The 14513-nt window shown below is 40.7% G+C and overlaps 1 protein-coding gene across 5 annotated transcripts in view; it reads left to right on the forward strand.

Moving 5' to 3' along the window:
* Nucleotides 1-14513, forward strand: part of TULP4 (TUB like protein 4) — a 107254-nt gene that overhangs the window by 29591 nt on the left and 63150 nt on the right. For all 5 annotated transcript variants that reach the window (XR_013983901.1, XM_080998346.1, XM_080998344.1 and 2 more), the window contains one exon: nt 1982-4295. Coding sequence is in view for 4 of the 5 variants with exons in the window: in XM_080998346.1 (XP_080854472.1) it covers nt 4044-4295 (252 nt within the window). In the remaining variant the exon portion in view is untranslated. The remainder of the gene's footprint in view (nt 1-1981; nt 4296-14513) is intronic.

Genomic DNA, 14513 nt, shown 5'->3' on the forward strand with positions numbered 1-14513 from the left:
AGCAGAGGTGACTACATCTAGTTTTAGGCGGCAGGCCAGAACTTTCAGTTTTACCTGTGCTTTTGGCCTTTAATTTGAAGTTTTAAAGTGTTTGTGGCATCTTTGGATGAGGCAGAATCTGCTAGACCTCTCATATTTGCATAATGTGGTGTTTCTTCACCTATTGATTGTGTTTATTATCATTGGTTTTAGTATTTCTGTTGTGTTTGTAAATTTAATAACAACAACAACGACAGAAATCAGATAATTATTTTCAGAAAAAGTCAGCAGTGGCAGCTACTGTGTTTGTAAATGAGATCAGTAGTCCTGCAAACTGGGAAAATATAAAATATCAGTGAATAAGTACATGGGATGAGCTGGATGCTGCACAGTGTAACTAGCCATGATCAAAAGCAATTAAGGCAAAGTAAAATAAGGGTTGATTAGCTAGTAGTTGACTAGTAGAAAGATTTTTGATGTATTTATATCTCTGGACTGAGAATAACATACCTGATGCTGCAGGGGATTGGACTAGACGACCCTTTGGGTCCTTCCAACTTTACAATTCTATGATATGATAGGTATCTGCTAGAAAGCTACATCAGGATGCTAGATGAGAAGGTGTACAAGGAAGCAAAGAACATGAGCTAGCACTATTAGATTCTTGTACTGTCAGTCAACTTATTTTGTCCACAACATTGACATGACACTGTTCTTCTGGTTCCAATTAAGACAGTATAGATTGCATCAGGGAGCAGCTTGGGCCTTACATAGCAACTGCTTCTCTTCTTAGGAAATCCCAGTTCCATATTTGGAGAACCATGGATTTAAATAGAATGAGACGGGATGTGATTGGTATATATTCTCGGTTTAACATATTAAAAATTGATAACACTGATACACCCAGGGATGAATTTTTCCATCTCCAAATGCAGAACATTATTATGTTGCTCTTTCTCTGCTCTCTATTTCTCTCCCATTTTTGTACTTGGTAAGTCACTAAAGCTCCTTTGAACATACTGAGTATTAGATAGGGGATTATAGTGCCATCTTTTTTAATACCAGGCATATTTGAGCAAATTCATTTACTGTAGTAGTAGTAGTAATAGTAATAATAATAATAATAATAATAATAGCAATAACCCTGGACAGTGTGAGTAAGTAATGGTGTGACTGAAGAGCAGCTTATTCATATTTCTGAGAATCAAATGTTTAAAGTCAAACAGAAAAGGACCTTTTAATCTTTTGGAGCTAATGCTGAGTCTTGTGTTAAGTAGCAGTTGCTGAGAAATATTTTGTCGAAGGAATCCCAAGAATTGAAGCTTCTTATCCGAGGAATAATAGCTGAAGAAATAATTATCTCCTCTTCCTGTTTTGCTTTGTGCTAACCAAAAGACTCATTTGTGGAGGCTTGGCAACCCGTTTATTCCTCTTTGTTTTATTTTGTTTTGTTTTATTGCGTTTATATCCCTCCTTTCGTCCATGGAGTTCAAGGTGGAGTAGATGGTTCTCCGTGTCATCTCCTGATGATATTCTCATAACCCTGTGAGGTACATTAGGCTAAGAGGCAGTGACCATCTCAGTGTGCTTCATGGCTGAGTCCAGGGACTTGAACTCTGGTCTTCCAGGATTTAGTCCAACACTCTACACTGTCTCTCAGTTTACAGATTTGCTGACAAGTTTCATTCATCATTTGGGAACCAGTGGTCGCTATAGTGTATGTTCCCCACTCTTCTACCCTACCCACCCACCTTTCCTACTTTTATTAAAAACCTATTGTGTCACTTTCAGGTCCTGCATGTTATGTGATTTAATTTTTTTAAAAAATGTTTTGAAATATTTTTCACACCAAAGTTGTAAAATGAGAGTATATTGTCAGTACATGATACTGAACAAGAACTGCCATCTCATTTGGCACCCTCAGTTTCAATGTGCACAGTTGTACAGTCCTTCTATTTCAGTACATGTGTGTATATATAATTCTTTATTTTTTATTTTACAGAATTGGAAGCACCCAAAGAGTCCCAACTCAAATAAGTGACAGATGGCTTGCTAGACTGCCATAGCCAAACTGCGGCACCAGATGCAGCCCAGATTGCCAAGTTGAGGGAGTGCCTGTATATACTGTATGTATGCATACACACAAACACACACACACATATATATACAAACACATTTCTGCAGACCCACAGACTGGCAGTTGCATACTTTGGAGAGTTTTTGCCATGGATGAAAATTAATTCAAGCACCAGATGGAGCGACCTGACAGCACAAAGACCAAAATCCCATGGAATGCCATCTGTTACTAGTGGTCAGTTTGCCATACGGTCTGTGGCAAGTGGGGGGAAAACCCTTCCAAGAAGCAGCATAAGAAAAACACCCTCTGCACAGAGCAAATTACACAAATACCTCTATGAAATAAATAAAACAGTCTGAGTGGAGGGGAGATTGATATTGGCATCCCTGAAAGTGGAATAATTCGCAAATCTCTGGTGCTTTTCTGCGCTGGACTCTGATTGATGCAGTGGGGTTTTCATATGTCCGCCTGTTAAGTTGTGACAAGTAATCGTGGGCTGATGACTGGAAGCAGGCAAGTTTAGGAGCAGTGGGACAGATCTAGCGATTAAGCTTCACAGACTTTATCATCCTGTATTGAGTTTTGCAGCTCAGTTTGCTGCTTTTTCTTCTCCTGTTTACTGTTAATGCAGTTCTTATTTGGGTTCCTTGTATCATGGTACAAATATTTGATAATAAATATTACTCAAAGCATTTGGAACACTTTTTAAACGCATTCTACAGCTGCAAACGTGTTAAAATTATGAATCTGCACTCTGGAGAAATATCAATAAGGAAGGAACCTATTGGATGCGCAGAGGAGGCATGATGGGAAACCGTAGAAGGAAAGGGAAGTTGGATTTTCTGTGCGGCTCCCCAGACTATTTCTAATTGGCCTTCTTGAATCCATCAGGATCTGCAAATAATCGCTTACTTGATGTGCTTTCAGCTCTGGCACTTCTTTTAACAAGAGGATGAAAAGCGAGTCCTACAATTCTCTCCTAGTGGAAAAAAGGGAAAAGACAAAGGCATAAAATAAAATAAAAACAGCCCAAACTATTGGAGTTTACATGAGGTGAATGTCTTTGTTTGAGAAGCTTAAAAGGTTCAGAGTGTTTAAGGAACAACAAGAACACAACGACAGCTAAGTGCAAAGGGGCTTTTCTTTTCATGCCTGCATGTGGCTGTGAGTTGTGAGGAAGCAGGCAAGACAGTGTGATAAACAGGGACTCCATTGGAGGTGGTGGGGAAGCCGCCAGCTGCAAAGGAAATGGGGCAGCCTTTGGATTGCAGAGACTGCTGGGTTGAACAGTGAGCAGTTGAGTTCAGAAAGGGCTTTCCCACCTGGCTTGGCACATTGGTAACTTCCCAGAACTCTGGTCTTCGGTCTCGCACGGTCTGTGTGCCTTTCCCCCCACCCCTTTATGCAATCTATTTCAGCTTTAGCAGCGGAAATTTCATCTGACGGGGAAGATCTGCCAGAGGGTGGCTTTGAGGAAAGATGAATGTCCGATATTTATGAACGTGTGAAAATCCAACTGAAGGAAATATTTTTAAAGCCTTAAGTTACTTGAAACCCACACATCTGCAAACCTTTGTCTCTGGAATCGCATCATGCTATACTGGAAATCTCAGGCTGTACGATGATTATATCCAATTGAGCAAAAAGACGGCTTGCCGTTTCCTTGAACGCCTCTTCTGCAGTAGCTGTTTCTCCAAAGGATAAGTGTACCCTCACTCCAATGACTCCAAATCAAAATGAACCTGGTTTTGTTTTGGTTTTTTTAAGCATTACGTTTTCTTAGCCGACTGTCGTCATCTTTTATAGAGAAATTTTTCACTATGCATTTGGTGGATATTTATAAAAACTGACCTTCTCTCTCCTCCCCACTTCGTATTCTGATCTGTCGAAACTCTTGAGCTTATCAATAAAACAGAAGCGTCAGATTTACATTTTCTGCACTAGACATAGTACTTTCTTATGCCAAAAGGGAAATATATAGCAAAGCATGTATGCCGCAGTGGAACATGGGCCTGTTCTCTGTAGTGATTCCAACATCCTCTGCCTCTCTTGGAAAGGCAGGGTTCCTAAAAGTGAGAAGGAGAAGCCTGTCTGCCGTAGGCGATATTATGAGGAAGGCTGGCTGGCGACGGGCAATGGCAGAGGAGTTGTGGGTGTTACGTTCACCTCCAGCCATTGTAGAAGAGACCGGAACACTCCGCAACGCATCAACTTCAATTTAAGGGGCCACAACAGTGAGGTGAGTAAATGCCAAGCTCTTAAGTTTCAGTTTAGAAAGGTGAACACAGTGGTTTGTTTTGATAAAAGGGCATTTGTGCCAAATAGGTAGATTACAGAAAAGCCTTAGGAAAATAAATGGAATTGCTGCTTGCCATCGCCCCGCCTGCTTCAGTAAATAACTGTGATGGATTAAAGTTTATTATCGTAATCTTTATCATTGGTAATGCCTTGCTGTAATGTATGCATTGGTTGTCTTAAAAGAGAAAGCAGACGTATCCCACATATTCCCCACCTTCCACCAGATATTGTTGGACCCCAACTCCCTTCAGCCCCAGATAACGTGGCCAGTGGTCAGGGATAAAGGGAGCTGGAGTCAAACAACACCTGCAGGGCACTAAATTTGCTATGCCTGGGCTTACTACCTTTAGAGCAAGACCAAACAGGTTCCAAATAAAAAAGGAAATGTAAGATACATGCCAAAGTTTGATCAGGAATGGTGCACAGTGAGGACTGTGCCCTCCCACTGCTATCCTCCTGAGCTCTCCTGACACCTGCACATTGGACAACATGTTTGCATAAGAATATATAGGGACCAAAGTATACATCATAAAATGTGGGCTGTGTACAGGTGTGAAATCCAATGTGTATATGTAAGGAACTGGGGATACAGTGGGCATGCCAGAGACAGGATGTTTTTGTGTTGCAAACTTCCATAGAAGTTGATTGGAGATGGCATATTGGGAACATCTACATCAGAATATAGGGTTTTGCTGTCAGCACCATTCTGGTGTTTGAACTTTTAAGATCTGCTAATGTGCTACTCTAGTTCTGCTCATCCCCCAGGGCATAAGCACTTCCTTATTTTTATTTTTATTTTTATTTTCTGGAGGCAAACAAAAGTACTATTGTTGTACCAGGTCTTTTGAGAATGAAGCCTTTGTGCAGTGAAACTCATGTTCCAAGATATGAGGACTGATTCTGCAACTGTTTTGTTTGCTTTTTGATCCTACTGATTTTGTTTTTGTATTTAATTTATTACTGCCTGCTTGTATTAGTTATATTTTTCTGTTCTTATGCTGTAAAAAATCGTACTGGCTATAATTGCAGGAAAATGTGGGCATAGTGTCCCTTAGAATCTGTTTGTAAAATGCAGGTGGAAATTAAATGCTGCTGAATACTTTATAGTATAGTAGAATTATAATGGAAAGCATTCCAATAAAAGCCACCACTTGTAGAAACCTGCCTCAATCATGCTCCTCTCCAATTCTAGGGAAGACCCTCTGATAACAGATTACATAGAATGCCTGGAACAGAGACCTCTTAAATGACTCATAGAGCCATAAGCAATTGAATATGACAGCCTCCACAGTGCAGCTGTGGTGGTGCTTTTTCCTAAAAAACAAAACAAAACCACTACTGCAAGGTAATTAGATTTAAATAATGGTTAGAGCCTGAAACTGAAAAAATGGCTTATTCTTACGGGCAATCCAAAAATCTCTTTAAAAATGGCACACACGTACCAATATAAAAATGTGTGGAATGAAGCATAGTTTTTTGTTGTATTTTGTGAGATAATGCTTCATTCTAAAGCAGACTTATGCTAACCCTAACTTGGTTTAAAAGCTTTTATGAGCTTGATTTAAGGCAAGGTCCAAAATGGCCATAAAAGTACTGTTTTAGATTTTGATCAGGGGCAATCTTGATTGATATATAGAAATTAGCATGGGAGTTTAACATAAGAGACCAGGCATCAAATCACAGCTCATCCATGAACACACCTGGTTTGCGCATAGCACTTATACCATACTTTAATTTGATTGCCAGAACCCAGCCCAGCAGCTAAACCATAGTTTCTTAACCACAGACAAACCATGTTCGTAAATCGTTGTTGGTTTATAAAGCTTGATTAATGTTAACTATAGCTTAGTGTTATGTGCAAACCAAGCCATTGGATGGCTTTATCAAGTCCATTATCCCTCAGCTTCCAATTTCCATTTACAAAGTGGAAATAATGATGTATAGAGGAATGTCTTGTATGTGCAAAGGGTTATAATGAATTCAGTACAGAAAGATGTCGTAAAAATGACATCCAGTTGATTTCTCTGTCCCACGCTGTTACAGAAGGCCACCCAAAGCTCAGGAGAAGTTTATGGGGGGCTGTTGGGTAGGAGGAACTAGTGGAAATCAGGGGCTGTGCCTTGCATCAGCAGAAGTGCTTCTCCTAGTTCAGCCTTCCCCAACCTGGGGACCTCCAGAGGTTTTGCACTACAACTCCCATCAGCCTCAGACAGCATGGCGGATGATGGCAATGATGGAAACTGTAGCTAAAAACATCTGGGAGATACGAGGTTGGCGAAAGCTGCCTGTACTTCTAAAAATACCGAGAGTGGTGTACAACGTAATCATAAAACCAAATAATATAATTGCATTTTCAATATGTGTATTAGAGGAATTGGCCAAACAGTGGCAGGCAATTTCAACTAATTAAAGGGCAGTCCCCCGTCCCATCCCCCTTGTTGCTGAGATTCTAACAAGTTGTGGCTTTTGCCTGCTCTTCTGTTTAGGGTTGAGATGAATACACAGGGATTCTAGTACAATTCTAAAAGTAGAATTGAGCATTGCTTGGAATGAAAAAGCCATGGGGAATCTAGAGAATAAGACAGAGGGTTGTATCCAATGCTAGCCCTACTCATCATAGGACCATTGAAATTAATGAACATGACTATTTTTGGTCCATTAATAATCAATTAATTGTATACCACCCTTCATCCTGTAGATCTCAGGGCAGTTCACAACATAAAAGTACACCATAAAGCCACAAAATACATAATAAAAATAAGAGCAAAAACAAACCAATACTCTCCCCTCCCACAACACGTTTAAAAGGGTAGCGGATGCTAATTAGCCAAAGGCATGGTTGAAGAGGAACGCCTGGTGCTTAAAAGTGTATGATGAAGGCACCAGCCAAACCACCCAACTCTGAGTAAAACTTGGTTGGATACAAGCCAGAGAGTACAAGTGAGTTGGAATCATGGTTGTTTGGGAGAGACTGAGTGGGGAAGCAGAATGAAAAGGTTATTGTTTGGATTTGGGATGTATAAGAAAGTAGTGTTAGGGGTATGCTGGGGAAGAGTGCTGAGAGTGACAGCCAGAGAGTGAATTACTTGGCTTGGAATTACTTGTAGCTTGGAGAAGATGCGGCTCTGAGGTCCTTCAATTGGTGCTCGTGTGAAGATTTTTGAAGGATTGGTTTTGCTCACACATTTTTTTTTTAATAAAAAAAAGTTGTTTCTGATTATTTAAGTGTTTCGTAGAGTTCTGTATGCCTGCCTGAGAATTAAATCTGTCCTACTAAAATGGAGTGTGAGGTTCTGCATATGTCTTCCCAGTGACTCCTGTCTACGTGCAAGTGACTTCATGTTTTTGGGAATTAAACCAAAATTGTAGCATGTTCAGCAAAACAGAAAACTAATTTGCTTTTAACTTCTGCTCAACTGTTAAAACTGATTTCTGGGAGTGAGTCTACACAGACCGACATTAATTTCTGTGAAGGGTCGGAGAGTAAGGCCAAATTACCTACCTGCTTGCTTTTGTGAGAGATCCTTCAACGCGAGAACAAATCTGACCATATCTTGGAACATTTTACAAAACCTGAATTATACAATCTACTAGTTATCCCAGGGGAGAAGTACTGAGGATGAAGGCTGCATTTCTGAGCCGTAATAGCTAGAAAACAATTCCACCTTGATTAAAGAGACTTGTCTAAAGATGAAATCTAATAGTTTAAATGGTTAAGAACCCAATTAAACACCAGAAACAGTTCGCAGTGTAATTGATCACAGTCCTCCGAATAATTGCCTGTCGGTACAATAGCTGTTTTGTTCTAGGACAGGGAGCAAATTATATAGGCTCTTGTCCTTGTACTAATAACAAATAAGCTCTTGGTTAATCTCTCAGAGTATAATTGTTTCATGAGATCAGTACGAAGAACAGGTTTGTCTTGAGTCTTCCTGTTTTACCACCTTAGAACTGACAAATATTTTTCTCCCAGTGAATGAAAGGAACCAAAACTCAACATCCACCAAAAATGCCTTATGTAGAAGATACACCAAAGTATAAGCACACACAAAGCATGCATCAACAAGGGCTTGTTTCACACTAATAGCTTATCTCCTTCCAATTTTTCTTACTAATTTTTCTTTGCCTTGTTACCTCTTTGGGCCTTTCTCTCTTGCAAGTAGAAATATTGAGGCATACTTGCAATTAAGAGGTGTAAGTCAGACATAGGTTTACTAGCTTAATGAGAACTAGACCATAGTCTAAAGCTATGCTTCTAAACCCACATGCCTGCGCTATTTTGTGCTTTCTTTTTCCTTACCCAGAGGAAATGCTATAGCAAATGCTGCATAGAGGTAAATGTTAAATCCTGCCTTTTGGAACCAGGAATCAAAATCTTCAATATAGGATGGGTAAACCAGGCATGGCAGCAGTACACATGAAAGGCATCTAGGTGACTTAGCTGATCATAAACTGAACATGGGCCGGCAACGCAATGTGAGTGATAAAAAGCTAATGCAGTATTAAGTTGCATTAATGGGAGCAGATTATGAAAAGTAATAGTTCCACTCTGTTCTATACTGCATCTGAAGTACGGTGTTATGAGTTCCACATTGTAAGACATTGTAATGTACAGACATTACATTGATCATGTCATTCCTGCATGTCCAGAGGAAGGTGTCCAAAATGGCGAGGAGTGTGAAAATTAAGTCCTTTGAGGAACAGTTGAAAGAGTTGAGTGTGGTTGGTGCGGAGAAGATTAAAGGGGGACGTGACAAGGGCGTTCAGATGTCGGAAGGGCTGTTCTGCAGAATATGTTGCTCCAGAGCACAGGAAACAGGTGGAAACTGCACTGAAGCAAGTTTCAACAAAATGTTAGGAGAAACTTTTCAGTTGTGGAACTCCCTTCCATGAGAGATTAGATTGGCTCCCTTTTAAGCTTTTAAGTGAGTTGCTGAGACTTTGTTGTATTTTGCTTGGCTTTTAATCTTGTTTGAATGTTTGATCTCTATCCTTGCGTTTTGGCTAATTCTGTTCTGGACTTGGTTTGACGGGATGTTGTCATGTTTTCTTTCTGTCTTCTTATGAGCTGCTTTAGAGAAAGGCCTGAAAGGTCAGATACAAATGATTTCAAAAACATTATTAAACTGAATTAATAAATAATCACTGCATCTAAAAGAATATATACAATGTATCAAAATGTTTGCGCAAGATTTGATCAGATTTATAGGAAACCAGAATATGTGTGTGTGTGTGTGTGTGTGTGTGTGTGAGAGAGAGAGAGAGAGAGAGAGAGAGAGACCATAAGACAGAAATATGCATAAGCAATAAGTGTTTCATGCTATTGGTATCTTAGGCCATCTTGCCAACAGGCAGGTGCGGTCTTCATTCAGTTGTTTTGACTTTTTAAATAGTATTCTGTCAGCTTGTACAGCCTAATTCTGACAGGTTTCTAAAGAGTGCATAACTAGAACCCTCCAGGGCTTCTTAAATACAAGACCTAGAGTATATGGAAAAACGTTATTTGGATGCTACTATTTTGGCAATCCAAAAAGGTCTTGGATTATAGGCTGAGGGGGGGTCTTCAGAACAATAATCTGAAAATGCTAGAAGAGCACCCACCAGTTAGAAGAAAGCAGAAACTGGAATGTTGTTGAAATCTGTGATACCTTTCCTATGACTTGAGGGCAATCAATATTTCTGTGTAGGTCCACTAGATGGTAGCTTCTCTCTCCGACCCCTGGAGCGCTGCACAAGCCCCACGTCCTTCCTAGTCCACACCCCTCACCACCCCCTGGCTGGAATGTGTCCTTGAACTATGATAATGTCTAGCTTGCCTGGATGGAGGTGTGTGCATGTGTGCTTTCAGAAACACACTTTTGTGTGACTGGAACATAGCACAGCGTACATGTCAAATTCACATATATTGTCTTGCCTCCTTTTCACCTCTCACCCCACCCACCGCTAGCATATGACCTTTGGAAGATTCCCCACAAGGGAATGTAACCCTCCAGCTGCAGAGTGTTCCCACCCCTGATTTAACGGTTGGATATGGAAAGGAGGGAAAATGTATGTCTGTGTGCTGCAAAGAAGAGGGTTAACCAATAAGGCCCCCTCTGCAAATTTTGATTCCTTACGAGATACCATTGCTAAGGAGTCAGACGTAAATTCTACTCATGTACAGGGCTGACATAATTTGTGCTGACTACAAACAGGAGCTGCATTGACCAATAACTCCTAAGAAATTGGCAATTTCAGAGATACGTTTATGGATCTGATCTTAGAAACTAAGCAGGCTCCATCCCGACCTTTGTCTTGATGGGAGACCACCTGGGGATGCTAGCTGTCCACAGGCACAGAAAGCAGGGAAGTAGATTGCTATATGAACTAAATGGAGTACAGGGGTGGGGATGAGGACAAGGGGAAGGCATTGATATATGAACAGCAAGAAGTTGGCAGCAGGGAGTTAATGTATCAACAGAACGTGCAGAAAAGATGAGGTGGCTATGCAATTACCGGTAAAATGTGATTTATGCCTAGTGCATCGCATTCATGTCCCACTGAAGATAATTATAAAATTGGTGTAGGTTTCACTAGTACAAAGTCTTTGGCCAGTTGTGCTTTAAATCATAAATGCCTGCATGTACATAGGCTCCATTTGTCACAGGCCTTTTACTTTAAATTGGTTTTATAACCAGGGAAGATCTTATTATTGCTTTTATCATGTTTTATATCAAGACATACCGTAACTATTTTTTTCCGTAGAGTTTCTTTGACCATTATGGCTAGCTTTTTACTGAGATTGGGCCGGCTTCAATAACCTAATGGTGCATGAATGTGTGCTTACTCTGTCTTCATTCAGGAATATGTTCATTTTAAATTTCTTTCTGCATTCCCCACTGTCCTTTTCCTGCATCAGTGGTGTACTTGGTTGGGGCATGTGCACAATGACCCTTAGAAGGGACATGGGACTGATGAGCCTTGAGACCTAGAGAACCAGGAAGTACTGAGGCAAAAAAGATGGCTGTGTCTCTTTTGGAAGCTTGGAGGGACCAAAGAGAGATACCCATCGTTCACAGTACCATTAGGAAATGCAATGTAGAAGAAAGAGAGCATGGAGCCAGCCACTTCTCCCCCAGCCTCAAAGGCTCTGGTTGTCACAGAACATGTTTCAATCCTGTTTCCCCCCCCCGGTGGAATTTCAGCCTTTTGTTCTCTCACTTTTTACAAAGCATCCACATTAAATCCTCTGCATTTCAGTGTTTCTAACTATCTCTTGTTTCCCTCTGATTTGTGGTGTGTGCTTACACATCATAATTTGCAGAAAACATGTGTATAGCATAGCCTTTGCCAACCTGGTGCCTTCCAGATATTTTGGACTACATCTTTGTGAGATTTTTCATCATATGTCAAGGATGGAACCTGAAATCTTGCTTGCACATAACTGATCTCAGCTGGCTGGTCCTTCACTAAATGGTTCCAATGGTTAGAATGGTTCCAAGTGGACTTGCTTATCTGGAGGTACTGATGCGGTAGCTTAGCCACCTTTTTTTCGGAATAAAGTGAATAAAAAACTAATAGTGGTTCTACTGCATGAAGGGGACAACAGTATCCATTGTAGGCACAGTTTAAAAATGCTAACAGACCATACGTAATGCTACCGTCTGTTTTGCAAAACATATCTTTGGAGCATTTGCAGCAGAAATCAACAACAGCTGTTGTGTACTGCAACCAGGGGGAATGAGAAACCGAAGGCTAACTCAGGAGACAACAAGGATGAAGTCAAAAATAGAAAGAATGAGGTCAGTGTGTAGTGCAGCACAAGGTAAATTAAATACAAAGGTTGATTTGGTTAAGTAGATGAACAATTGCCTGAGGACAGTGGGGACTGAGCATCTCAACAGTGTTACAAACCATCCACAGTGTTTTGGACTGTCCATGCATAAGCCAGAATTGTTCATACATTGTTTCCAAGGCAGAATAAAATGCAGCATGGAGCTCTGTCAATCCAAACATCATAAGAGAAGAGGGATACACCCTTTAGGAAGATCTTTCTCTGCAGTGGTGTCCCAAATGTGGAATTCTCTTCCACTGGAGGTGCAGTTGGTGCTTCCAACACCGAGTCAGAACATACCTGTTCATCCTGGCCCTTTGTGGAATCGTTTAGATTGTGGAAGCCCTGGGTGGATGGGTGTATTATGTTTGCTGCTGTTATTTGCCCATTTTGTATTGCATTATTTTAAACGGTTGCTTTGTTTCATGGTTTTAATTGTGCTTTATTAATTCCTTGTAAACCACCCAGGAATCTTTCCAGATGAAGGGTAGCCTTGAAGTTTAAATAAAATAAAATATCCCCATTTCCCTTAATGGGCCCATCTGTGTTCCACAACAACCTTATCGCCCCTACCGAGAATGCTGATGATTGGGAGGCCCACGTTGCCCTCCCTAAGCTTGTTAAAATGCATGTGCTTCTCATAAAGGGGAAGAATAAGAACACCAGGAGCTATATAACACCAACACCCAGGTGTTTTTAAAGTAATATATAGCAGCTGTTAGAAAGAGGAATACTATGCCAGTTATTAAAAGCAAAACATTGCAACCCAATGCAGTCCAGTAGCAATTTATCAACAAAACAGACCTCCAGAATTGCCCAAAAGAAGGTCTTTCCCACCATGGCAGGTGGTGGTGGTATGTCTCTCACCAACCAGACTTCTTTCCTAGCTCTCACCTAGACCAGTGTTAATCTTGATTGTAACCCTACATTCATTTAAGAGGGAGCATACCCAACAATGAAATCCCCTTTTAACTGAAGGTGACAGGGATCGAACCTGAGAACTTCTGTATTCAAAACATTTCCTTTTCTATGGAGCTTGCACTCTGTTCTTAGGATATTGAGTAAGGACTTCCCACAGCCATCTCAAAGTTCCTATAGCTGGTCTGCAAATGGACTGCTGTTGATCGAGGCTGCAGTGATCTTGGGGAGATAGCCGTTTCTGCAGAAGTCACCACTGTGGTGCTGATGCTCAGCACTAGATATTATACTTAGTAGAACAGTGTTCTAGAGGGAGGTAGAAAGCAGTGATATCTGATGCAAGGACAGGCAGGTACTGTACTGCCTTCCTCTCTTCTGAGATCTCTACAGTGTTAGAAATTCAGGTATATAAGCTGAGCGCCAAATGGCATCTTGAATCTAGGTTGCAGTCACCACAACGGAATGTCTATTCACTGGGGGGTTTGACTAAATCACCCTCGGGGTCCCTTCCAACGCTACAATTCTATGATTCTATGATCTCAACTACATTGCTTGACTGTAGCTTGCTCTTACAACAATTCACTTGTCCCAGTGCAGGAAGGAGAAACCCACACAGTGGAAATGGAAACGATATTAACGATGGACTAAGGAAGAGGTTTTTAAACTGTGGCTGCCAAGCTGGCACCCAGAATTCTCCATGTAGTCGCAATTGGACCTGCCAGCCCATAGCAAAACGTGTCTGGCGCCAGGCTGATTTCAAACACTGCTCACCAACTAGAAGGGCTAGAAGCTTATTTTCATGTTCATTCTAAATGAAACATGAAGTTGGTAGGAAGATGCCCACCATGCAACAGTCCTTGGTCTCTCTTCAGCTTACACATAATTGTGGTTTACTCACAATCCTACCTGTGGCTGAGTTTTGGTATGACCGGCTCTCTGTGTGCTGTGTTAGGTATTCACATTTTTCAGAGAGGGCTCTTAAATGCAGACACTTGAGAAGTACAGCTATGGAAAGGAGGCAGTGTGAATGTAGGTTTGCATCACTGATAAAGTGAGGTGTGTTGTGCCAATGATGAAACACAACTTTCTAAAAGCAAATATGTATAGTTCTATGAAGGACAGTGCTGTAATCTTGTAATGGTTTAATCTTTTTTGAAGTAATGCTTCTAGTCAGTTGCCAGAGATATTTACATCCTGTTTTGCTTTTAGATTATTGTATCGTTTCCAGGACAATGATAGGCAGACATCTTGCAAAAATAAACAAAACAAGCAGAACATCTTTCTGTGTTGCATTGCTTCACTCCAGTGCATCACCCATTTCTTAAATAATGTGAGTTTGCTAAACTTCCTTCGTCCTCTGATAATCAACATATACTTTTCTGCTTGGAGAAAATTCATTTATTTAGGATACATTCCATTTCTCATCAG

The sequence above is a fragment of the Podarcis pityusensis genome (genome assembly GCF_964106645.2).
Source record: "Podarcis pityusensis genome assembly, chromosome: 3".
NCBI classification, from domain to species: domain Eukaryota; kingdom Metazoa; phylum Chordata; class Lepidosauria; order Squamata; family Lacertidae; genus Podarcis; species Podarcis pityusensis.